Genomic DNA, 26,373 nt, shown 5'->3' with positions numbered 1-26,373 from the left:
TGCCCTGGAGGATTGAACTGTGCCCTGTAGCACAGCCCTCATTTGCATAGTTTAAGAACTGGTGCTGTCACGGAGTTTTCTGTTGGTGGTGGTATCTGTAGCTGAATTAAACTGCTGCTCAGCAGGCTGCAGCACTCATGCTCTGCTCCTTGCAAGAGAGAAGCTGTGCCACCAACAGAGGAGCTGGTACTGGTTTTCCGGGGGAGGATGAGAGCACCTGCAAACGGAAAAACAATGAAAAGTTCAGGAAATATGTGAGATAGAGGTGGTTCATTTCAGCACCTGAACAAGGGTATCTTTCATCTTTTGCTGTTTTGCTATTCTGCTCACAAAGCTCCCAGTTAACTTTGTTGTCTTGCTGCTTTTGGTAAACAGTGAAACTTGCCAATTTTCAGTGGAACAGGATAGTTTCACGTCACTTATTTTGATCCAAATTGTGTTGCCTTGCTGTGGATACGCAACCTTGTTCCTATGACCAGATTCCTTTGGTTTCACACGCCGCAGGGCCTGGAAGGATGCGCGTCCCATCCCTTTGCACGAGTGACCCACAGCGTGCCTTGACGGGAGCGGAGAGCTCCGGGCTCAGCCGAGTTTCTGGGGAGGCTCATCCCCCAGTGCACATTGCCGGCGACATCCGATTTAAACGCGTTCGCTTCGGCGAGCCGCGGAGGAGGCAGCTCCAGCAGCCGCTTTCCCGAGCCCCCGCTGCCGCCCCCGGGCCCGCAGCACAGCTTCAGAGGGAACTCCGTCAAGAAAGGACACACTGGCGCGGCTGGGCCGAGGGGGCTCCCCCAGCCCGGCTGCGACAGCCGGGGGGGGTGGGGGACACGGGACACACAGCTCCGCCCGCCCCCGCACCCGCGGGGCCGCTTCCCCCGGCAGGGGGGGCCGGCGGGCCGCGGCGGCGCCGGGCGCGGCCTCCCACCATGGGGCCGCGGGTTCCCCGCAGCCCGCCCGGCGGAGGGGCAGTCCCCTGCGGGGCGCCGCGCTGCCGCCCCCTGCCCGGCGCGGGTGCCGGGGCGCGCCGTGGCCGCGGGCCCTGCGGCAAAGGGGGCCGGGGCGAGGCGTTGAGCGGGGCGCCCCGTGCCTGACAGGAAGCCCGGCGGCCCGGCGCCCTGGCGCTGCGCGGGCGGGCCCGGCCCTCGCCTTCCCTTCCGCCCCGGGCCGCTGCTCCGCCTGCGCCGCCCGCCGGCTCGCGGCTGCCCCTCAGGTGTGCGCGGCGGGGCGCGGAGCGGGGCGGCGCTCCCCTCGCCCTCCGGCCCGGCCGCCGCAGCTGCACGGCGGGCCTGTCACGTGGGGCGGCGGAGCGGCGGCGGCGCTGCGGTCTGTCCTCTTCCACCTGCCCCGGAGCGGGGAGCGCGGGCCGGCCATGGGGCGGCGGCGGCGGCAGGCGCCCGCGCCACTCCCGGCCCCGCGGCCTGCGGGGGCACCGCGGGCTGGCCGTGCCGCCGGCTCCCGCGGCTCGGCGTAGAGGCGAGGCGGGCGCGGAGCTGCCGTGGTTCCCCCCGCGCTGAAGGGCAGGCGGCGGCGACCCGCCATGGAGAAGGCAGCGGCCGCGGAGCTCCGGCAGGGCGCGCTGGTGCCGCTCACCGCCATCTGCCTGGGTGAGTGCCGGCCCGGCCGCTCCCCGTGCGGCGGGGCATGTCCGGACACGGCGGGTGGGGGGGCGCGGGCACCTGCGGCGGGGCTGCCGGGCCCCCTCGTCCGCTACGGGACGTTACCGGGGCGGGGGGGGGGGGGGGAGGGAAGCGGGACGGGACGGGACGACGACACACCGAACCGGTTCCGCGGATCCCTCGACCGCCCTCCCCCCTCGCTTTCTGAAGGGGCGGAGGGCAGCGCGGCCGCGGGTCCCGCAGGGCGCCCGCCCGGGTCGCCGCGCCGGCCGCTCCCCGGCGGCGGGGAGGCCGAGCGGAGTTCTGCCCGATCCTGTGGAAACTAGCCTTTCGCCCTTGGCTTTGAAACCTCTACGGTAACCCCGCATAGCTCTTAAAAAAAAAAAAAAAAAAGTTTAGACATTATCAGTGCCTTCTCCAGACTTTCAGCTCTCGTGAGGCGCGGTGTGGGCAGCGGCTCCCGGCGCGGTTACGAAACTACCCGCGGTGCCGCATCGCCTGCCCGGCGCTCGGTCGCGTTTCTCGCCTGCCTGTCACTTCTCTGAGTGGCAGGATGGAAAAACATTTCCCCCCCCCCCTCGTTTCTCTGCCATATTCTGCTCTCCTCCCTCCCTTCTGCTTGAAGCAATTGCTCCCCGCTCTGCTTCGCAGCAGGTGTTAAGTTATGGCAACGTGATGAAGCGTATTACTGGTTTCCAGTCTGTCAGCCCTTTCTGTCAGGGAAGATGTGTTTTTTTTGTTAGGGAGAAGCGTTGACGCCTGTGACTAGAATGAGCGAGTGAAAGGCCCGGCGTATTTAACAGGGGCACGTAGAAATTGGGAGTTATTAAAGCCAACTGCTCCGTTCCTGCGTGCTGCCGAAAGATTCTGGTGGAGCAGCTTTGTCAGAAGCATTGCGCCCAGCTGAGTGGTGCTGGGGCTGCTCTGAACTCTCCTGATGGTTATTTGGTAAACTGTTAAAGCTCCTCCAACTAGAATGTGCTAAAACCACAGCTACTTGCTGATAAAGTGGATTAGAGTTTATGTTTAATAATCCCAAGTGACAGTTACATTTTGTTACGTAAATGATCAGAAATGGGTATCTGTGGCCAGACTGCTCGATCTATTTTTGTAAAAGGTTTGTTTTTTTTTTTTAACATCAGTGCTTGCCTAGAAAGATGTAGGAAGCAAAAGTTTAAAAGCTGCTCTGGTTACTGCAAATATATCTATTTTAATTAACGGAAGTGCAATGTAAAATGCTATCTAAACTACAGAACAGTTTGAACATCCGTTCTAGCTAGTACAACTTTTTTTTTGCCCAGACTTAAAGGGATGTCAGAGATGTGCACAGCATGAGGATAATGTCTGCTGTGTTATTTATTTAAAGTTACAGAAAGATACAAGTTTCTGCCATGTCTCTGAATTTCTTGGGGTTTTTTTGTGGCCAGGTCATATCTTTGCTAAAGCTTTTGTTATTTAACAGAAATAACACAGTTGTTATTAAAATGACTAATAAGATAATAAAAGATTATGTAAACTCCAGAGTTTAAGTGAGAACGGTTCTTATATATAGCTGTGGGTAATGCCAGGTTGAAAGTTTAGTAGATTTCTGCTTTCTATGACTTCTAGAATTTCACTGTCTGGCTCTTCTTTTCAGCTGGAATGTATTATTCCTATTCCTTGCACAACTGACAGTAGTGGAAGTTGAGAAACATGAGAGGTGGGAAGCTTGTAAGGTATTCTGCTTCAGTGAACCCATAAGAATATAATGCTGCTGCTTTAACTATTTTTGTATCTTACTTCCTGCTTGTCTGTCCTTTCCATTCGTCCTTATTTTTGGTTCTTGCTTCTTGCCGTTCTTTTCTTTTACTTTTTGTTTTCCCATAGGCTGTATGTGATGTTTGGTGTCTGTATCAATGCACTGCCACTGACCATTGCTGTATGTGACCTCGTCTGTAAACTGCTGCTCCAAAGATTGGAACTGGGTTTGTTGCAACTGTTCTTTCATGAGGCTGTTTTGTTTCTCATTCCTGAGAAATTCTGGAGGACATAGAAAGTTATCAAATAGGAAGTAATCAAAACAGCAAAGCTAATGTCTCTCCTCCTGGCTGTGGGAAAAGCCTGGTAGCTGTCATTTGGTTTGGAGGTGCCAAGATGTAAATTTCCCTTTTGATCCAAATAACTGCTTTCCCAGCTGAAAACCTCACCCTGAGAATTATTTAGCAATCCAAATGAATGGCACAGTAAGTTTCCTACATGGACTTCAAGCCAACTGAACCACTTCTGGTTTGGTTTTTTTTTTTTTTTTTTTCTGGCTTTCCCATAACTCTGCCCAACAGTAAAGAAAAAGAGCATCTAGAAAACTTTCTAATATACCCTTAGCCTCTCACCTATTTTTATTTTGACAAGGTTTTGTTTTGACAAGAGACAAGAAAACAAGCAAGGAAAGGTGGTTCTTTCTTTTGGGTCTCTGACACTTTCGAGAGCTGAGTGCTTCAGAAAATGCTGGTTTACAGTGCTCTTGTGGTTTGATTTGACAGTCTTGAGTGAGACCAAGAGTGAGGAAAACAGATACTGAAAACTGTAAGCTTATTCAGTCGCTGGGGAAAGTACCGAATGCGAAACTTAGACTTTATTTTAAAGAACTGTTCTTGACTGCTGACTTCTTAGTGTGAAAGCATTTGAAAATGAGAGCAAAGAACTTGCAACAGCAGCCAATAGATGTTTTGCATTTGCAGAGGTAAAAAGCATTTTTGGGGGTTGTCTGTCTTGGGTATCTGCCAGGCCTGGTGTGCAAAGCTGCCTAGAACGCTGTCCTTCTGGTGGCAAACTAGGGCTGTTTAACAGTCCTCAGAAGAAAGTAACGTGGCTCTGAGTCAGCTAATTCCACCCTGTCATGCCCCTTGTCTTCATGGTATTTATTTCCATTTAAAGGGCATAGTGGGCCCCTCATCACCCATGCGAGGGAACCTCTGCTTGGGAGCTCATGTTCTGTTATGGCCATTGGCAAGATTCAGGTAGGAAATGTGAAAAAAGATTGTTGAATGGTAGTACAGATCCAGACATTTCCATACAATGCATCTTCAAACACTCCTTTCAGTTGTGGTGATAATAGTTACGCAGAGTATATTCATGTACTTTCTTTGGAGCAAACCAAAATAATTTAATTTTCATGAAATTAAATTTGTGACTTAATCACTGATTAATTTCTTCTCAGTCTTTATGACTATATTACTATGGTTACAAGAATAGTGGTGCTTTAATACCGTGTGAGAAAATCTTGTTTTGCTGTTATTGCTGTGATCCCAGGTTTGTCACAAACGAACATGCTGCTCTGTCACAGAGCAGGAGTTAACAGCCGAGCTGTTTGCTGGTACAGGGTGGTAGTGTTGCTCCTAGGTACGCTTACTGACCTATCGGAGCAAGTTAGCGCTGCGAAACAAAGGAAATAATTACATGGCACGTTGTTATTATCATATAGCAAATGTTACTGTACATTAATTATGTAATAAAATCGGTGCTGTTAAGGTCCTTTGAACATCATGTTAATGCTTATTAACACAAAGCTGCAGTTCAGACCTGTTTCTTCTCAAGCCACGGCATACCTACGCTGCCATTTGGTTGCCCTCCTTCCCTTGTGCGTTACTAAAAGCTCAATCCTGCAACCGCTTAGAAGGAGCAAGAAGTCGCTGCCCTTGCCCTTGGGGTAGTACCCTGGCGTCCTCTGCAACGGGTGATGGCAGGAGCGGTTGTTCTCTCTGGTTTGCAGGGCCTGGCCTCAGCCTGAGGTCCGTAGCAGTCTGTGCGCCTGCCGAAATTGCTGCCTGCATTTAGGTCTTGGAGCTCTGGCTTCAGGAAGGAGAAAATCCGGATTGTTGAGATCCAGACATGAGTCAGGGAACGACTGCTGTAGGCACCTGGGCTGCTGCAATTTGGTGATAGTTCAGGTCCACCACTGACTGAAAACTGTGACTGGGCTCAAACTGGCAAGCTAAGGGATCATTTTTAGCTTTTCTATTTCCACCTCTTTAGTGGTAGGTACTTTTGTCCTCTTGTGCTGGTTTAAGTTATCCCAGAAGGTGGTCAGGGCAAGGGTCATTGTTTTGTGATGTGTTTGGACGGTGTCGAAGACAATGGGGGCCCGTAGTCGTACATGCTACTCTGAGATAGAAATAGTGTTAATTGTCAGCAGCTTCCCAAGTGACTGTTGGGAACAGGGACGGTTTATCTTCCTCTCTTCTCCTATTGTTCATTTTTTAATGATGTTTTTTACTAAATGCTTGCCAACAGATCAACTATAAAAAGATTTAGGACTTAACGCATGCAAAATAAAGCCAAAGTGAGTGCTTGGGCTGGGATGTTGTAAATTAAGTTTTGGTAACCTTTTAAACCTTTCTGATTTTTTTTAAACATTTGTCATCTTATTAATAGGCTGTCTTTGTAGATATTAGAATACTGCTAAAATGAGAGCAGGTAGGAAATATGCTATATTTGATAGAGAAGTGCCTTAAAGAATGTACAGGGAAACTAATGTGGAACTACATGTTAACGCTGACCTCTGGAGGAACAATGACACAGGAGAAGGTTTTTTTGGCAATAACTACTCTTACCAGATCACTCTAACAGTATATACTGTGAGAGGAGATTTCTGAGAAAGTGAAGAGTATTTCAAAACTAATTTATAAGTCAGATGTGTGTTGCAAGCACCGCCTCATCCTGTTTTGACTTTTACCAGTGAAAACTTCATTGCTTTTGATTAGTCAAGGTACTCATGTTAGCAGGTTATTTTCAAGGTGATGTTTACCTGAGAGGAACAAGCTTTGCTTTATGCGGGGGAGGTGTATTTAAAGATAATAGTCTCGTTAGTTATTTTCCAGCATTTAAGCAGGTAGAGTGACTAGCGGTGATGATGAATGTTTTAGTGTAATTGTTCCTCTGTCTTCCCCAATTTAAAAAAAAAATCCTGCAGAAGACAACCTAAAAGAGATTGGCAGTTGTTTCTTTTGATACCATGTTTGACAGATAGTAAACTAACATTGTGTTGACTTTTTATATAGTTACGGTGAAGGATAATAGTCGATTACATGACTTGCCTGTGTAGATAAGCAAAGTTCTTGCTGGAAGACTGCAATGCATTTATATTAACACCCCAGCAGACATGTAGTAATGGTTAACTACTGACTGCTGCCCTGTGCCACTGGAACCTGTATCAACATTATTTTTCTGTCTTTACGCAGTGAATCTCTTCCTGACTGGGAAAATAGAAAGTGCTGTTACCTCATTAGGTAAGATGTACTTTTTTTATTTATATTTACTGTTATTTTAAGTTGTTTCTTCCCCATGCGAAGAGAACTTTTAACAAAACAGTATGACCTTTGTTTGAGAGAAACAGCAATGTTTTAGGAAGTTTAGGACTTCTAAGTCTTCCTGGGGTTATAGACTCCCTCAGTGTCACTGTGCTAGGAAAAAAATCGTAAGCTCGAGGCTAAGGTCGTAGTACGTGCTGATACATTCAGGGGAAAACTCTATGTTTAGGAAATGTGCCTGGGAATATCAAGCCAGGGACAGTGGCCCATTCCCGAGGGAGCTAAAACAAGAATGTTAAAAATGTCTCATGAATGTCAAAATGGAAATTCAACCAGAATCGCAGCACTTAGTGTAATTTCCTTCTCTATAGCAGTACTGTGACTTACTGACATTATGGGAACATTGCAATCAGGGTCCTCTTAGTGATAAGGGGCCTCTTGTGCCTGTCAATCCACAGTCACGTTGGCAGGCATACTTTATGCCCAAAGAGGTTGCAACTTAAATTAAAACAGAAAAACCAAATAAGGGAAACAGGAGAAAAGGAAATGGGAAAACATGAAAATAATTCTAAGGCAGTGGGTTGATTAATGCGGGAACTTGAGCGTTCAAGTCAATGTGGGGATTTGAGGGAAGGTTTAAATCAGGAAAAGGTAGTAATTTTATGATTAGGTAACTTCCTTAAATTTAGTTTAGGGGAAGTGTGGATGAACCATATAGGATGTGTTGTTCGCAACATAGTATTTCCATTCTTTCATTGGAAAAAACCCAGAATGTCCTCTATGTCCTAGTCTGTTTTGCCTGGATGGTTCTTTGGCTGTTGATGGAGTTTGTCATCAGTTAGCTGTGTGATACATGAGTTTACAAAGTGTAATACAGTGCCTGGCCTAGACTGGTGGTACTCTCTTGGCCTGAAATATACAATACTTTATCCAGTTGGCTCTGCTGCTTTCTAATACTGTTCTTTTGCTAGAAACAGAGTGAGTTGTAACATTTGGCTTTTACTCTTTCAAGTATGCTGAAAACCTCAGAGTGCTGTAGCCTTCATGTTTTCTTGTCTTGATACAGTTTTGAGTTACTTTGTCTCCTGACAGCGTAACTGGAGCAGGGGAGAAAAACGATCATAAAAGGTCATTGCTATAGTGTGATCCATGCGTAGCTTCTCTTATCTGTGCGTTGGAGGATAACAGGTTAGGATAGTGCAGTCACGAGGTAGATGACCCTGCCAGGAGTCGTCTCACAGGAGATGTTCCTTAGGAGCCCTGATAAAAGTTGGGAGGGATGCTTGCTGTCCTAAACACCTCCTGACAAAGCAGCTTATTACAGAATTGATCTCTATGATAAGGTATAGTGTGGTTTCTTTTCAGAAAGTAAGAAAAAGCAGAAATAGTGAGTTCTGGAGAATGCGGGTTGAGCCACCATCTCAGCTGTATTTGTAGAATGACTTTAAGCCAGAAAAGCTGCTGCTGCTGACAGGGAGCAGTCCTCCCCCTGAGCCCCCTTGCCCCAGGCTCGTGGTAAGCCATTTCAGCCTGTTGATCCAGCAGAGTGCGAACTCAGATTTTGTCAGATCAGCAAGTTGAACCCTTTGCTGTTTCTGATATTGGGGGTAGAAGCAGCCTGCCGGAAATTGGATAAAGTGAAGGGGAGTCTTAAGTCCTTTTTTTCACCACAGGTGTAAGCAATCTGCATTCAGCAGTGTGTGCAAGCCCTCCTTGAGGAAGCCTTTGGAGAACGCAGGGAGACTTTCCTGCTGACCCTGACATAGCCACTGAGGAAGTGTATATTGCCAAGCATTTGGTTTTGAGAGAAGGTTCCTTGTGGCAGGTGCAAACCATCCTTTATCCTGGAGCAGACGGTTGGGATGTGTGCCTTGGGACTGGGGCACCCTGGGGCATTGCAGAAGAGTGTGAAACTGCAGGATTTATTTTCTGCTGGGATTGTGTGAAAATTTATTCCTGCACAGCTTAGTGCCCCCAGTGCTGTCCTGTGGTGGAGGTCAACATCTCTTCTGTTATAGTCACTTCTGCAAAAATAGGAGTAATATTATTCATGTGAAGTTTTGGAAACTTTCTTACAAGTATTTGTGGCATATTTAACTGGCGGGGGAATCTACTGCTGTTTACAGTAGAAAAAATCCATTAGATTATTGCAGAAGGAGCCTCATTAAGATTTATACCTGCTTGACAGAAACTCTCTGAACTCAAATCTCTTCTGGCATTTAATTTTTTTTTAATCTATGAAAATTCACTATTTATCTTTAAAAAAAAAAAAGAAATATTTTTTTAAAAGCACCATCTCAGTTAAGATTTTTGGTGGGTTGGTTTGCCAATCCATGTAAGAGAACACCAATCCCTGGTATCAGTATTGGTATTCTCTTATGTTTCTCCAGTAATTCTAAATGTGGAAAATGTAAGCGATTTGGAGTTTTTAGTAAATTGGGTTTTCACTTTTCTTCTGGGTTTGTTCAGAACGGCTGCAGAAAGAGAGTTACAGAACAATTGTTGAAAAAATATTGTGACCGCTCTTCTTGTGTGTTGTCGCTGATGATAAGGCCTTCGGAATCCAGGACTGTACCTTTCTATTTAGAGACTTCCCTTTCCTTTAGATGTTTTGGCAATTTGAAAAGGCTTTTGTTTGTTTTCCTTAAGGAATCACACTGTCATGCCGAAGCCCAGTTTAATAACACAATACTTACGCATGTATGTGATTCTGCAAACTTCATGGCCAGGAGCTGAGGAGGGAAGTGGGGCCCCTTTATTGATACTGAAAGGCCAGCAGTACGAAGGTATGCCCTTGTGTGTTTTTTCTGTTTTGTTGGCAGCACTGAAGGCTTTGTTTAGTACAGGTTCTTCTTTCAAAATGTATGTAGGTGAAAGAACAGCTGCTGAAAGCAGTGCTCGGATACTTCACCTTGTCTGCCACACAGCAGTCGGTGCACAAGGACTAAAGAGGCAGACCACTGGTTAGGAAGGAGATCTGTTGGTTTATTGCAATTGCCATAGTAATGAGCACTGATGGGAACTGAAAGGCATCAGAAGCGTAAGGCAATTAGGTGAGGTTTGACTAAACCCAGTAGTAGTTTTGGGGGGTGGATGGGTGTCTGTTCCGTTTGCTTCAGTAGGTTTAGGGGACGGTGCACATATCCTTAAAATAGTATAATTATATTTTGACAATATGAATTCAGATTAGTGGTCCATTCAAATCAGGAGCCTTTGTAAGAGCAAAGCAGTTGTCTTTTTAATTTTGAGTAGGGCAAGTCTGAAATGTTTGTTGTGTGTCAGAGGGGTAAAGCTATGGGAAAGTATTGAGCAACATCGTCCATTGTCAGATGAACTGCCGCAAATGGCATATAGTGTTAGTGCAGCTTACCTTACCTTGCTTCTGTCCTTAGATTTTCACAGCTACAGTTCTTCTGTTAAGATGGAAAATCTTTTTTTTTTGGTCTGTTCTTTCCATGTCCTGTGTTCGTAGCAGATGTGCAGTGTTAATAAGAAAAAAACGTTTCTCACTGAGAACCTGAGCTGTCATGTTACATCAGATCCACTGCTTACAAATTAGGAAACTATACATTATTGCAAAAGAAAAAATGCTAGTGATGTTACTTCAAAAAAAGCAGGAATCCTTCAAATAACTAATGCTTGGGAGCTTTGCAAATACTTCCTAAAACTAAGAAACAAGTGTTTGGGAGAATAAAAGCTCTGCTTAACTGCACTGATGAATGCGTGAGTGGAAGTGCTCGTGCAGAGTCACCAGCATGTCAATGGGACTTTCTCAGAATGGAAACTAAAATAAGCTTCATGTAATTATGATACTGTTCTGTGTTCTAATGCATATACTATGAATAAGGGATATTAACCCAGAACAGTATTTGGTACAAGGGGAACAGAAATATTTGCAGAAGTGTTGCTTGAAGCCTCTGGATAGTGCTGTCTGGTGTATTTGCTCTTTCTGCTTTGTGCGTTCTGTTTCCTTCCCATTGAGGAGTTTTAGTAATCTGGCAGTTATGAAATACAGTCTTTCCAGCTCCTTTTAGGTTGCTAGCTCTAAGTCCTCTTATGCTGCTGTGATACATTGATGCAGTGACAAGGAGGAGCACAGTTATAGACCTAAACAAACTGAGAACTAGAGGTGAAAAGTTCTGTGGCTCTTACATTTGCTTCTATAATTCTGTAATTGCATCTGCATCTCAGTATTTTGCCAGCATCTAGCACGGAGCCTCTCTGGTTTTAGAAATGTGATAACGAAAATGATCTTGTTTTTCCAACAACTTTATTTTCCAAACAAATATTTTGCGATATATGTTTTTGTGTATTTCTGTATTCTGTGTGCTTTTGTGGCCTTTTAAACTAGTAGGAATTATATGCATACATTTCAGTGGAATGCCCTGCTTGGAGAGTAAAAATAATGGCTTTTTATATGTTTTGCCTCAGGTAAGTTACTCACCTCATGCTTTTTATATTCCTGTGGCTCTCACTTCAAAAGTGCTTACTGTGAACAAACCGAATAGTGCCAGGCACAGATTTACCGGTGGGGGATACTGCAGCCTGGCCCCAGCCCCAGCCAGGAGCTCTGCAGGCAGCCCTGCCGCCTGACTCGAGTGCAGCCAGGAAGCTTTGCCGGCACTTCTTCACTCCGTCCCTCCAGTGCAGCTAAATCTGATCCCGACTGTGAATTGAGAATTTTTGCATTTATGTGGCTGAATTTCAAGCATTACTGTAAATCTGTGACTCATAACGCAGTATTTGGATGCATATGAGGAAACTTGAGGTACAGGCAATCTTTTTTTTTTTTTTTTCCTTCTCACCTTTTTAAGCTATGAGAAAGTAAGCTTCTGTCAAAAATTGGAATATTCTGCTGCAATCCACAAGTCATGCTCTAGATAGTAATTTGTTTTAAAAATAGTTTAAAAAATATTTTTGGAGAATGTTCAGAATAGCTATTGCATTACACAGAATTTCCCCTCTTGTAGTCTGCTGAGAGTACATTTTCCCATCAGAACAGCTTTCCCACTTGTCCTTGGAACATTTCACTTTCATTTTTGAATTGCTTAATTACAAATTATAAGTATTTGATGTAGCCTTAATTGCCTCCTGTTTTACATAGGAAGATCTGAAAGTGCTTTGAAAATATTGAGCTTTATTTAGCCCTGTTTGCTCCTTTCCCTGTCTGGAAAATTTCTCCTATCTATGGGAGTGCAGGAGGAGTTTAGAGTACTTAGCAATGTTCAATGAACATCTGATGTTGGAGTCCAGTTTACTTTTTTCTTTTTTGTTGGGGATATTTTTTTTTAACCAACTTCGGGTCTGTCATATGGTTAGGAAAATAAACAACATGTCCAGGAACATGTTACAACAAAATGAGCTTCTAGATACTTCACACTGAATATGGATCTTCTTCAGTTGCTGGGTGACGTACCCAGGCTTTGGGAAGCTGGTAAGAAGGATTTCTGTATTACATCCTCTTGGCAGATCCATGCAGTAATATTGATTGTAGCCTTTGGTAGATTCATGCAAGGTTATTGATTGATCCTGCATTGAAATGCAGGTTATGCTTACCCACACTTAGAGCGGGTGTCTTAATTAAAAACTGGGGCAGGGAAGAAAGCAGTAAGAGGATAAAACTGTTGACTCTCATTTGTCTGCAATCTCCAGAAATTGATGAAAGCACTTGTAGCTAATGTGAATTGTTGATTAGGCAAAGGATTAACAATAATATTTTTTCCCGCTTATTAACAGATGCTTGCAGTGGAGAACTGGAACAGCGCACAGAGAGACGAGGAGTCATCTATAGTCCTTCCTGGCCATTGAACTATCCTCCAGCTGTAAACTGCAGCTGGTACATTCGAGGAGATCGTGGAGACATGATAACAATTAGGTATGGTTTGATATTCTGTGGAGATAAAGGATTGCTTTGCTGAAATGAAATGAAATGCAAGTTCTTATCTGATATACCGGTATGAGTCTGTTTGTCAGAGCTACTGAATGGTCGAATGAAGCTGAAGTTGATTACAGGTGCACGATTGCAGGTTGGGCACCTCTCTCATTTTAGAAATGTTCCACTGTGTCTTGTTTCTGTAGGCTACTTCTGACATCCATTATTATATATGCAAGTCATTTGTAGTCTTTTAATATATTTATCTTCACAATACCTGTGTGAGATTTCATTCACCTCTGATAGATGAGGACGTGGGAAACAGTGATATATTTACTCAGGTTAAACAGTCCCTCTTCTCTTCATTGCTTGTAAATAGGAGTAGGTGAAGGCTATAAAACCTGGAACAGCCTCAATGGGATATCTAAAATTCTTAGAGCAAAACCAGCTTTTTCTGTAATGTCTTGAAAGGCGCTACGTTTAATTGACAATTGAAGGTGATCCTTGCTTATTGTTATTTGTTAACCAAAAGATACATGCTTTCCTGCTTAATATTTATTTCTAACAGAATTAAATAATAATTAGCATTTGCGGCACAATTTCCACTCATTCTGTAAAAATACTGTTTAGAAAAGACTAGAATATATTACAGATGGTTCGTTGAGAAAGTTTAGGCTATAATATCAGCATACTGCAAACATGCTTAATTTCTCCAGGCTAATCATAGTATCCTTCTCAAACCAAGAATTTCTTATTTTAAAAAAGAAAAAAAAAAAAAAAGCAAACCTAGGAAAGGGGGTTTTGTTTGGTTTTTAGTACTGTTGTATTTGACACCATCTGCTCATTCTTTGCTCAGCTGCTTAAAAGGACTGCAAACCTCTTCAACTGCAGATGCTCAGCAATTAAAAACAAATCTGCCACAGATGGAGTAATAGGAGGGCTCCACCATCCATAGTTCAAAATAGGAACCACTCATCAAAAGTAAGGAAGTAGATACCTGCCAGAATTTGAGATCCATAAATAGAAACATGCTTTTAAACCCCATTAAATTGTATTGGACTTGGGGAATTTGTTTCAAAGCAGAGATTGTTGGAAACTCTGAGGAAGCATACAAATGAGACACAGGACTTGGCTCTGGAGAATGGTACTGCAGTTTATGCTATGAAAACTTCTCAGAGCTCCCAGTTAGGATTCTCTTCTGCAAGTGTGTGTAATGGAGCCTAAAGAAATAAAGGAAAGTAAGACGAGGAAACTGGTAATAATGTGTGTATACAGTTTAGATGTGTGCTTAGCAGTGTATTTTGAAAGATTTCTTCTTAATGGGTTTGTTTTCTATCACTGCTATATCCTGCCCTCCTATGCACATACAAACAATGGGAGCTATGTGTTTACATCCTAGGGAGTAGTGTTGTGGTGTTACGTTTCTGACTATAAATGTACTTGGAATGACTCACTCCAGTGTATGAAATGCAAAATGTTACAGCATCGGAGGATTTCTTTAGAAGGTTGTAGCCCTCATAATGCCAAGGACGCAAAAGAAGCAGCTGACTTGCCTGGGCTAGTGTGATGTAGGCAAACTGGGAAAGAGGGTTCAAATGCAAACATTTTTTCTTGTTAACAGTTGGGTATGTTTCTTGTCCTAACAGTGTGCTGATAATGGCATAAAGAGTAGCTTTTTTAATTTTCCTAGGAAAATCAAATACAGTTCTTGTGATAACATCTGTATTTTGAAAGGTTTAAAAAAACCCCACCTCCTTTGTGTTATGTTACGCTGAATGTATTTCCTTTGATCTTGAATTCTCATTGACAGTAAGACAGCAATGTTATATAAGCATCATATTGGAGATAGAGCAGGAGTCATTAAGGGATAAAATTGCAATTGAAAGTAGTTTTGATTTCTAAAACATTTGCAGTAGGTGGCAATTTTTTATAAACCGGTTATTCAGCAGCTTTCGATAGAACAGTGCCTAGATCTACATGTGGATGTAAGATGCTGGCTCCTGTGGGCATGTCCTTTAGAAGCTTTGTCTTAATATCTACTTTTCATGTGTGTGTAATTGATTTTCTTCATATCCTCACATTTCGATGCTTATTGTTTTGCTTTATAGTTTTAGAAATCCTTGAGGGAGACTTCACAAGAACGGGAAATATATGTTCTTTGTGTTTATACCCCTCTCTTAATTATGCACGTTTTAATGCTTTTTTCCAAGTCTGTGTGTCTGATGGAATGGTGCTGTTGAGACCTGGGAACAATAGTGTAGCTACTGTTTTCCAGGACTATGTTGTGTCACTTTAGATTCAGGTAATCAGTCTGTTAGTTACTGTTTCGGAAACTACTTGATTTTTCCACCCATTTTCTCTATTTTTATGCCTGTTTTCACAGAGGACTACATAAAAATCCTGTAAGATCAGATAAAGATGTCATATGCCTTCGTACCATCCTTTACAGGCTTTATATGTGTGTGTTTCCTCATATCTGAGAAAAAGATCAAAATAATTCTTGTTTAGCAGTTGCTGTTACCTTGTGGTTGTAATTAACCCTGATGTAGGCAGAGTATAAATAAATCACGTTTTATTATAGGAATTTGTAGGACTGAGAGTAAAATGTTCTCCATGTTCAGAATTCAGGATAAGAGTATTGAAAAGTGAACTACTTAGTGACCCAGTCAAGCTGTTTCTTACTAATTGCGGCAGGCGGGGGAGGGAGGAATCACCTTCATTGGCTTTCATTTCAGTGATTCACGTCATTGGCTTTGAAAAAAGAAATCGTCAGCTACCATCCGAGTTTCCATTCCTGAGTAAAACTGAGGCCTGTTCATGTAAAGGCTTGCTGGTCTGTAATTGTATGAAGAATTAAAGGAAATGCTTCATAGTCTATTTACCAAACTCATGTTTTTTCAGAACTTTACATTAATTGGGAAGAAAACTCATAATAGCCATTTATTTCATTCAGTTGCATGTGCTCAGCTTTTGAAAGAACAGCCCCTGTGTGTCTTGCTTAAGGTTACACAGTTAGCTGGTGCTTGGGAGCTGCGAGTAGCATAGAGCTTTCCTGACTTCCAGGTCCTTGTGCTTCAGTGGTTAAGCAGAAGTTTTTAATGAGCCAATTAAGTCATCAGTTGTTCACAGTCTGCACTTGCTGTGAGAGGTTGGCAAATAGAAGTAACTTTTCTTGCTTAATTGGCTGGTCTGTTTTATTTTGGGAATGTGCTCTACTGATCTACCCATAATATTTATTCTCCAATTTTTTAATGAGTTTAGAGGGCCAAATTGGACATTTATTTTTTAAATTTATTTACTAATTACTTTCATTCCGATTTTACATCCCATATTTTTCCTTTTCCAGTTATTAAGAATGCTTTTAGTTTTTTGCTTTAATCTGTAGTTGCTCGTGCTTAAGTTACTAAGAGGGTTGTAGGGAATTCCCTACATTATTTATAGAAGTACTTTTTCTTTTTTTTTTTTTCTAGCTGCCACTACTCTTTTCAGTGCAGATGGCAAAAAGCTTAGCTCTGCTAAGCATTAGTTTTGCAGGTAGCACATTTTTTTACAGAATGTTAATATGTATTTATGATAATCTGGTTTAATGAAGTTCTTTCCAACAGTATAAAAATACTTGTCAGTTGATAGGATAACATCATTGTAGGCTACTCTTGCTTCATTTGAGTAAATTGGGCAAGATCTGATATTTATGGCTGATCCTGTAATTTTCTGTAAGATCCTGGAGTCCTGCTCAGTGTTGGAGGTAACCTTTTTCAGTATTATACCACTGAAAGAAGAAATCAGATGATTTTACCCATTTCTGCAGAATTCTGTAAAAACAGATTTAGTGCTGCATTTGTAAGTTCACATCGAGTTGTTCTGATCCTCAGAGTCTGAACGCTCCCAGTGTTTAACAGACTATTCTTGTACTTCTGTATAAAACTAAGGGATTTTTTTTTTAAAGGAATTAGCTGTGGAAGGGACATTCCAAAAGCAAGATAACTGGAGTTAGTGCCTTTGAATAGGATCTTTCAGAAGAAACAAAACCTGCAAAATTTGGTCCGATAATTTTGCTCTTTTACACCAGTCTCCTCCTCTATTCCTGTACTGTGTTGGAGATCACAAGTAACGGTGAGAACAGCCTAAGGGACAAAGCATTTTAAAGGATGTTCTGTGCATTAGTATTGTGTGTTGTACTTTGTTGATACTGCAGTTCTCAGTGCTTGAAATACCAACGTTTGACTCCTGCGGTATTGTGCCCGAGCGCTCCTCCTCTCCCTGCCCTCTGAACTAGGCTGTGTGCTCTGATCGAGCAGAGGAAGAAAAGCCTGGAGGAAAGCCAGGTTCTCCTTCCCTTCGTCACTGAGTGCTGAGATGCCAAAGCAGAGGAGTGTTGCCCTATAAGTGAAGCTCATGGGTGGAGTGGGATGCCTGCAGATGTGGTGGGGAAGGCTGTAGTTGAGGGGTGCAAAGTCTGGAGTTTAGTGCCACCGTGCGCAGCAGCTTGCAGGGTAGGATGGACCTCTGGGTCCACATTCCACTCCTTCAGACGCCTCAGAGCGCTTTGCTGGAGGGGGTTAGTGACTGAACTGACCTGTCTCTTGCTTTTCCTCCCAAACCCTGTGCTTCCCTGCCCAAGATGTTTAAAAATCTGCAGTACTGACTGGTGCTGCATGAAATATGGGTGATATTATCCATTAGTACTTTCTGTTTCAGTACAACTTCATTCTGTTTCTTGTTTTAATCACAGAAAATGATGTAGGTTTTGGATACAAAGGGCCTGAGACCTTCCTCAAGAACCGTAACTACAGACTTCATTAAGTACTTTTCCAAAGAGTGTAAGATGTTTGTACAGTCCTACAAGGAGTAGGAGCACAAGACTTTGTCCCTTATTTCCACTGTATACCATCACTCATTGAACCACTGGGCTAATCCTTTTGACAGAAAAATTTGCATTCCAGTTTGAAAAAGTTCAACTGAATAAGTAAATGTCCCCGTGCTCTATTTTGTGGGTAGCATGATTAAATTATTCTTCAGAAGACTGTAACAGCAGCAGCACTAGATCTAATTACAGATGATGAAAGAAGTGAAGTAGCAGAGGTTGAACGCATTATTCAGGACTCTTAGGTAAAATAAATCAGTGGGCTATTTAATGTCGGATTAGTATGGCAGAAACTTCTGACACAAAACCTTGTTGTTGCAAATGCATTATGAAGTGAAAACCAATTTTATATATTTATATGCGCACACATATGTATTCATGTTGCTTTGTATTTCCATTACAGAGGAGTGTTTTTTGTGGTGAGGTTGGCTGATGTCTCGTTCAAATACATCATGCTTTTGGTCTTGTGTAAAATCACCATCAATTTAAATGGAGCAAAATTTGCTTCCAGTGGAGACAATATAATTTAAAAGGATGCTGGAGTGGAGTGACAATGCCTTAATCAAAGCAAAATTTGTTCAAGATATGTCTGTTGATTAGTTTGCATGAGGTAGAACATAATTGCTTTGGCTTTGCTTTTGCCTTTAGAAGAAGAAATTTTATAACTGCTATGGTATCTATTATATATAAAACTTTACATCAGAACTAGAACATCTCTATTTCAGAGAAATGGTGTTTATTCAATGGTGTTTGAAACTCCTAAGCACCTGGGATTAAGATGTTTATTGTTTTTGAAAAAAAGTTCATTCTTGTGAATGTTCTGTATTGGCCTTTTTCGAATACCAAGGCATTTGTTTCAGTAGCTTGTGCATCCCTGAGAGGCATGGTGTTTCCAGGGAGGGTGCTAAAGATGAGACTTCCTTGCAAGTCTATTCTGCCTCATCACACTTGTACTCAGTTGGTTTTGTGGCTAAAGGTTGGATTTCTTAGTGGAGCAGTGGGGGATTCTGCTCTGAATCTATTTCAGATCCACAACTGATACTCAGGAAAAGCAGTTATCCTCTGTATGCCTGTGCTTCCTCGTTGGAAGGTGGGACTAAAGTTTCTTCCTCTTCCACACCCTTTTATAATAAACAAAAAACCAACCTTTATTAGCAATGTACAATAATACGTTCTCAAGGTGCAAGTAGAAGATATTGTTAATTATATACAAATGGAGGGTCTCCAGAGGTATTGCTATAGTCTGCAAAACAGTTTGTAAACAAAGCATGTGCGTGGAGCTGACTTTTCTGTACTCTTCTTTTGTGTCAATCTTAAAAGCGTTAAACCCTTTCTTTTTTTTTTTTTTTTCCTAGAAAGAAATGCATTTTAATGTAAGGTACAGACATTTTATTATATAGGCAAATCCTCCCCTGGGTGTGTGCAGTCTGTGTTGTGTAGCCACAGGATGAGTGAATTAGTTACTTGATAGACAAAAGTAGCTCTTTTCAGCAGAGTGGGGAAAACGAGTGGCTGTGGGACTCAGCTGGAGTGCTGGGAACTGGGTAGGATAGGAGAACAAATTGTTTAGCTCTTTAAGGTTAGTCCTGGTACATCTAAAATAACTACAGAAGTAAGAGATCAAAAGATTTACTAAATGATCTTGTTTGTATCACACAAGCAGAAGTTTTTCTAGTCATTCCCCCCCTTCCCAGTTCTGAGCTTCCATTTCTTGATTTAGTGACTGTTCCCTTTTCTTAAAAAAAATTTGTTGGGCAGATAGGTATTTCTAATACCTATCCAAAAAGTCTTTATGATAAGAAAACCCTACAAACAATCTGCCAAGTAGATGGTAGGAATCCTTCTTGATGTCTGGTGCCAAAATGAGTTACAGAGAGCGAAACCAATGTGGTAGCTCAGTAATGCTCACATCTCTTGCAACAGACTTGATGTGGATGCCTATAGTTTCACTGATGCTTTGTATAATTCATTTTTATGCTGTAGTGCCTATTCATATACTTTCTTGGTCATTGAAAAGTTTTTTGTAGTACACTTGGGACAGAGATACTCTTTAGTTTACCTCTGCAGGGCTGAATACTTAAATCTTTTCATTCTGACTTCACGGTCATCTAAAATTTCCTTGCAAAATATGCTGGTTTCAGAAGCTTGATGAGGGCGCTTGTAGCAAAGAATTAGGTGCTGTGGGAATATTTCTTCTGAGCTGGGAAGACACATAGAGCGTGGTGGGAGAAAAAGAGGTACAAAAGAGAAAGGACATGTTTCTGGGTGGATTGTCCTTGCCTGCATGTATGTTGTTGGACATCTCTTAATTTCCCAGTGCTCTGTTACTTCTCATGCTCTTGCTGATAATTTTGATTTTGGTGAGTTACTAAGCCGGTATGTTTGGCAGAACGTACAGGTGTGTGTAGGCTGGGTCTCCTGCTTAAATAAATTGGCTAGTTCACGTAGTTGCTGCTCTTTCCCTTTTACCTTCAAAGGGCAAGATCTGGCAAGCATTGACAACCTTTCGTAAATACACAGTGATATCAGAAAATTATCTTTCCATTTATCTTTTTCAAAGAATTTGTCTTCTGTGTTTGTGAAAAGTCCTTTGTGGAAAGAGGTCCATATTTCATAGCACCTTTTCAGCCTTTCTGAAACTTCTGTCTAGGTGTTTGCATGGAGTACGCCCAAACTTCTACCAACTTAATTTTATGTAGCCGAGTTATTTCAAAGAGGACCAAAATTCATTTCTAAGTGTTCTGAACAGTGTGCCCTTTCCTAATGAGTGTGCTTCTCTATGCAATGCTATTTGCAGGTTACTGAATGCAAATGTAATCTGTTTCATCAGACAACAAATACCCTGTATGGTTCTACAGGTTAGGGAATATTAATCTGGTTGTGTTTGGTGTTCTGCAAACAATTGGGGCACCTTTTTGCACTAGGTAAGCTACTATTGAATAATCACTGGGCTTGGGTCAGCAGAAGGGCTGGAGGTTTGACTGTAAAAGGTTACAGGCTTGTTTGCTCTGTGTTTGCATTCCCTGAAAGGGAATATTTTAGTCTTTGAATTAAAAAAAATAGTAGTGTTAGACTTTAGGTTCCATTTCCACCCCTTGCAGTCCTATTCTCTTCTAGCCCTCTCCCTGCCTATCCATAGCTTGAAGAGTTGATTTTTGTCTCTTGTATTTATCCCTTTAGGGTTCTTTGTACTGCTCCCTATTATTCTTTTTCCAAGACAGTAGTCTCTCCTCTCATCCCATAGTTTCATAGCTTTTAAGGTTGGAAAAGACTGCTGAAATTAATCTACTTTCTGTATGATGTATTCTGGAATTTTGCTTTTTCTCATATCTGTATTTTAGGAAGCAGTTTTGTGTAAGGACTCTGAGTGAAAGAGGACTCATCCTTTCAGCTTTTGGAGCTACTTGGCATGCTGTTTATGCCTGTGAGATGGGTGCTTTTCCAAACTGGGGGAATTTGAGTGCTCTGTTTATATGTACTCAAGATACTGTTGGTGTTTCATTATCTTTGAATGTGATCTCTTTATGTCAGCACTGCTTGGTGCAGAAAGTCAGTTGTTACAGTCTGTTATTTCTGTTTGGCATTGTTCCAGATACACGTCCTCTTTGTAACTTGTTTTCTTTTGTTCCTAACAGTTTTAAGAACTTTGATTTGGAAGACTCTCAGAAGTGTGCAGTAGACTGGTTGATGATTGGCCCGTCTTCCAAGAGGGAGGAGTACAAAGTGTGTGGATCTTCCATACCTCCGTCTTTCATCTCTGCAAGGGACCATGTTTGGATATTTTTTCACTCAGATGCATCAAGTTCAGGACAGGCTCAGGGATTTCGCCTTTCTTATATTAGAGGTAAAACCTTACAGTTTTGTTGGCTTCACTTATAGTCTCTCTGGCAAAACTTGAAGATGGTAGTATTTTTTTGTCGACAGGAGTCTCGGGCCAGTCTTGATGACTGTAAGGTGTTAGCATGGTAATGCTGATATTATTTCCACTTGGCTTTTTAACAGCATTCGTGAAGTGTACTGGCCTGACTGATTGACTTAAGACATGCAGGGTAGCAGATGTTAAAAAGAGACATTGGAAAGTTCCAAAAGTTTTGATACTGACTTTTTTCCTCCTTTCCCTCTTTCACAGGAAAGATAGGTCAGGCTGTATGCCAGTCAGATGAATTCCGTTGTGCAAATGGAAAGTGTATTCCCAGTACTTGGAAGTGTAATTCCATGGATGAGTGTGGTGATAACTCAGACGAGAGAAACTGCACTGTCCCTCCAACAGAGCCTCCGTCCAGCATCTGTCCCTCAGGAATGTTCCAGTGCAGCGCAGCCCACTCCACCAAGTGCTTGATGAATGAGCTGAGATGTAATTCAGTTAAGGACTGCAGTGATGGTTCGGACGAAGATAATTGTCCTGATCTTTCCTGTGGCAAAAGGCTGGGTAATTTTTATGGATCTTTTGCTTCCCCAGACTTATTCCGTGCTGATCACAGCAGATCAGACCTTCGTTGCACATGGTACGTGGACACGCAAGATAATCGACATGTTCTGTTGCAGCTTGATTTGCAGTTAGGCTACAATGACTACGTAAAGGTGTATGACGGTATTGGAGAGAGAGGTGATAAATTAATGCAAACATTTTCGTACCACAACAACAGGCATTCAGTGAGCGTGGAGTCGTCAAAGGGCCAGCTCACTGTCTCATATCATGCGCGCTCCAAGAGCACTGGCCATGGGTTCAATGCAACCTATCAGGTGAAAGGCTATTGCCTTCCTTGGGAACATCCTTGTGGCAGCGATGAGGAGTGCTTCACAGATAAACAGCATTGTGATGGCTGGTGGCACTGTCCAAATGGCAAGGATGAGGAGAACTGTCCCGCTTGCCAGAAGAACGAATACCCATGTGAAGGAAACAGTGGACTTTGTTACTCAATACTTGACCGCTGTAATAACCAAAAGAACTGCCCAGATGGCTCAGATGAAAAAAACTGCTTTACTTGCCAGCCAGGAAACTTCCATTGTGGTACAAATCTGTGCATCTTTGAGACTTGGCGCTGTGACGGCCAAGAAGACTGCCAGGATGGAAGCGATGAACATAACTGTCTGGTGATCGTTCCCAGGAAGGTCATCACAGCTGCTCTGATTGGGAGTCTTGTGTGTGGCTTGCTGCTGGTAATAGCACTGGGCTGTGCATTTAAATTATATTCTCTAAGGACCAGGGAATACAGGTAAGCGTCTTGCTTTTATGATGCTTTAGTAGCTGTTGGGCTTTTTTTCTTCTTTGTTTAAAGGAAAAAAAAGTCGATTGTTAACCAGAGAATTTGCAAAAAACTGTGAAATCAATCCAAGGAATTGATGACAATTAAATAGCAGTCACAGCATTAGGCTTAAAGAAGAGCAGTTAAAATTTTCAGAAGCAATGAGGGGAATGTAAGCTCTTCTGTGGTCTATGAGAAATACACATTTATTGTGCAGCCTGGCAGAACCTGTATCTAACTTAAATCAAAACTGTTTTGAGCAGTTTCCTCTCCCACCTCCTCCTCCTGCAGTAAACCCCTTGCACTGCCAAAATCTGAATGCTGAACTGTTACTGTGAAGTCTTTACTGAATTTGAACTGAATAACGCTCCCCCTGCCCTCCCCAAATACTCTAGCTCTCAGTTCTACTAAAAGCGATGTCCTGCTGTGGTGGGGCCTGTTCTGAGCTGGAATTGTTTACCTCCAGTGTTGCCATCGGTGTGCGCCGTGCCCCATTCCCCCAGTCCCACATGCCTTGCTGTACGGATAGTGCATGTGCGTTTCGTGTCTGTGTTTGTGCAAGCCTGGTTCTGCCCTTTGGGAGAGAGTCGTAAGGGACTTTCTGAAGCTCAGCTCTTGTCATGTACACCAGCTCTGTGCAGTGCTGCTGATACCATTTGTGTGTTCAGCACAGTGTGCTTTACATTCTCTCCTGATCAAATCTGCATGATTAAGGAGCTGAAAACCAGCCTCTGTGCTATGTTGGGAACCTCGGTGCCTCGGTTCTGGCAGGACAGCCAAAGCTCTCTGCAGCTGCAAGCTGCCCCTGTTTTGTGATTGTTTCCAGTTCTTAATGTTGTCTTTTCCAAAAATAACCTTTGGGCCCTCGCTGAACAAGTTACCACTGTTAATAGCGTAAGCTGGCCAATTGAAAAAACTTCAGTTGCCACAGAGTCCAACCTGGTACTGCACCAGAAAGTTTGTTGATTTGATTCCCTGATGCTTATACCCTCTACTCTTACTCCTTTTGTTTACTTTAGCATCCTGATAAGATTTTTACAGAGCCTAGTTGAAGGTTTGTGTTTTTGCTGCACTGCTTTTGTACATTAATGTCAGGGAGGCAGGACAAACTGACTGTTACTTCTCTTCCATGTTTTTCCTCCGATTCCGCTTCCAGAGCGTTTGAGACCCAGATGACGCGACTTGAGGCAGAGTTTGTGCGGCGGGAAGCTCCGCCTTCCTATGGGCAGCTGATTGCACAAGGACTTATCCCCCCAGTCGAAGACTTCCCTGTGTACAATGCATCACAAGTATGGAGACACAAGTGCCAATGAACCTATCAGCAGCCAAACTGCTATAAATTAGATAGAATCAGTCTGGAATTATGTTCTTTCAGTAGCTGTGCTAATTATATGAAGTCATATAAAAATGTGTATGTTTTACTTGGAGCTGAAGAACCACAGTTACGCATCTTGGTGCTGTGGGTAGTTTTGAACCCATTAAATGTGTTTGCTAGGGAACAGCAGTGAGATAAGCATATACTGTTTTGCTGTACATCAAGATAGAATGAACAGAGACAGAGAGAAAGGTCAGAAAATAAACAGAAAAAAGGCTTTTCAAGCTGAAACTGTAAATGTGCCTGAAGTGATAAGAAAGTAAGGTCTCCAGCAGTATTTTTGGGAAATTTGTGGATTATTTTTCATTCACAAATACATTACACTGGGAAGCCATTAAGTGATTCTTCCATTTCATTGCTGAGTTCTCAAAAATCTCCTGTGTCCTGTCAAAAGTATCCAACTGTGATACAGTTCCTAGTGTGATAAAGCTCTTGTAGTTTGTTACTCAAGTGGAGAAGTAGTTTACCTTGGCCTTTCTTCTCTGCTGTTGTCAGCTTTTGAGGATCCTCTGCTATTGCTGATGATAGAGGACTTGGTGGTCTGCAGTCTGGGTCTTTGGTGATGATCTGTTCCTGTAGGTGGAGCATCTTCCTGGGCAGACAAGTGGAGCTTAAACTCTTAAAGGAAACACTTTAGGGAGAGTCTTTTGGTAAAGGCAGAGCTGCCTTTGGTATTCTTAAATAGTTTGTTAGAAAATACGCATTTAACAAGGAAGTGTAGGGATCAAGTCTGAGAATTCTGATAAGGTGCAGATATTAGTGGAAAAAACAAGGTTTAGGTCTTTTGAATGTGTGTGAAATCATAGTTTGTTACATCTGTGTTACAGGCTTCTGTGCTGCAGAACATTCGAACAGCTATGAGGAGGCAGATGAGACGACACTCGTCACGACGGAGCTCGTCTCGGCGCCGCTTGGGCAGGCTCTGGAACAGACTCTTCCACAGACCTCGGGTGAGAGGACAGATCCCGCTCCTGACGCCCGCCCGCACTTCACAGACTACACTGGGTGATGGAATCATCAACCGTGCTGATGGGACTATTCGGAGTTCTCCACCTTCCCCCGAAGGACCTAGTTTAGAAGCAGATGCCCATGGCCAAGCTAGGGGCTTACAAGAAGCTGGATGTAGCAGTTTGCAGCCAGAGACTGAAATCACAGAGCCATCGCCTTCAAATGTCTTACCGAATACTTGCACAGCTGCACATGCAGAGCCTGAGACTGGACACGCCGATAAACCTTTAGGTGCTGAGACCTCTGGCAGTGAGCTTAAGCAGTCCAGTAAAGTGGATTCAGGAAAGGCTTTCAGAGATCCTTTGTCTGAAAGTGTTACAGAAACGATCCATGGAGGGTCAGCATCCAGGAGGACTGTCCCAGAGGACAGTAGTTTAAGTAGAAGTCATCCGCTGAGTGAAGAGCCATGTAGGTTACCCTTAAAAAAATGGGAGTCTGCTTATTCAGACAGCCCTATGAATGTTCATATCCAAGTGGATGGACAAAACCGATGTTGCCCTAACTCATACCGGGAGGAGCCTTTGGGTATTCATGCAGCTTGTTGCCATTCTGTGGAAGTGCCAATGTTAGAGTCCTCTACTCCCCTCTCTGAAATCAATACCAGTGATGACGAATCTTTACTTGTTTGCTAATAAAAATTTTTGGTTTGGCCCTGTAAATTTTGTAACTTCGTTGTTTATATGACAGTGCACTTTGATAGGTGGTATGTCTGTGCTCTCAACTTTGTCTCTTAAAACCAGTGTGCTTTAACCCCCTTGGGAGTACAGTACAAGACTAAATGGGACAAGCTTTTGTCTTTGTTGTTATTCCTGAAACTCCAGTGGGGCAGAAGTAGGCCAGTGTGCGATGTCAGGGGCTGGGAGAGCAAGAATGGGTCACTGCAGTTTTGGGGGCATCTCCATCCTCTGGTATTTCTTCTGTGCATTTATTCACTCTGTATTCAGTTCTCTCTAGTGAAACTAGAGAGAACTATTTTGGAACCCAGGGCAGGCACTAGTCATTGTAACTATGATTACTAAACTAGAAATTATATTGTTGTCTTTTTAGGCATCATAATTTAATTAAAACTTAATAATTTTAATTACAATTACTTAGGAGGAAATAAAA

At 42.9% G+C, this 26,373-nt stretch overlaps 1 protein-coding gene across 3 annotated transcripts; it reads left to right on the top strand.

Moving 5' to 3' along the window:
• Positions 1-997: 997 nt before the first annotated feature.
• Positions 998-26,373, top strand: LRP3 (LDL receptor related protein 3). 3 transcript variants are annotated; one of them, XM_054840443.1, is made up of 8 exons: positions 998-1,604; positions 6,833-6,880; positions 9,551-9,687; positions 12,638-12,776; positions 21,273-21,481; positions 21,767-22,853; positions 24,040-24,172; positions 25,086-26,373. In XM_054840443.1, the coding sequence occupies exons 3-8, from the start codon at positions 9,564-9,566 to the stop codon at positions 25,896-25,898; spliced, it is 2,505 nt and encodes an 834-aa protein (XP_054696418.1). In that variant the 5' UTR covers positions 998-1,604; positions 6,833-6,880; positions 9,551-9,563; the 3' UTR covers positions 25,899-26,373. The 3 variants fall into 3 exon arrangements, with proteins under 3 accessions (XP_054696418.1, XP_054696421.1, XP_054696420.1); XM_054840445.1 differs by lacking the exon at positions 998-1,604 and adding an exon at positions 1,762-1,972; XM_054840446.1 differs by lacking the exon at positions 9,551-9,687.

This window comes from Grus americana, chromosome 13 (genome assembly GCF_028858705.1).
Source record: "Grus americana isolate bGruAme1 chromosome 13, bGruAme1.mat, whole genome shotgun sequence".
In the NCBI taxonomy this organism is placed as follows: Eukaryota; Metazoa; Chordata; class Aves; order Gruiformes; family Gruidae; genus Grus; species Grus americana.
This window is presented reverse-complemented; position numbering and strand designations above follow the sequence as displayed.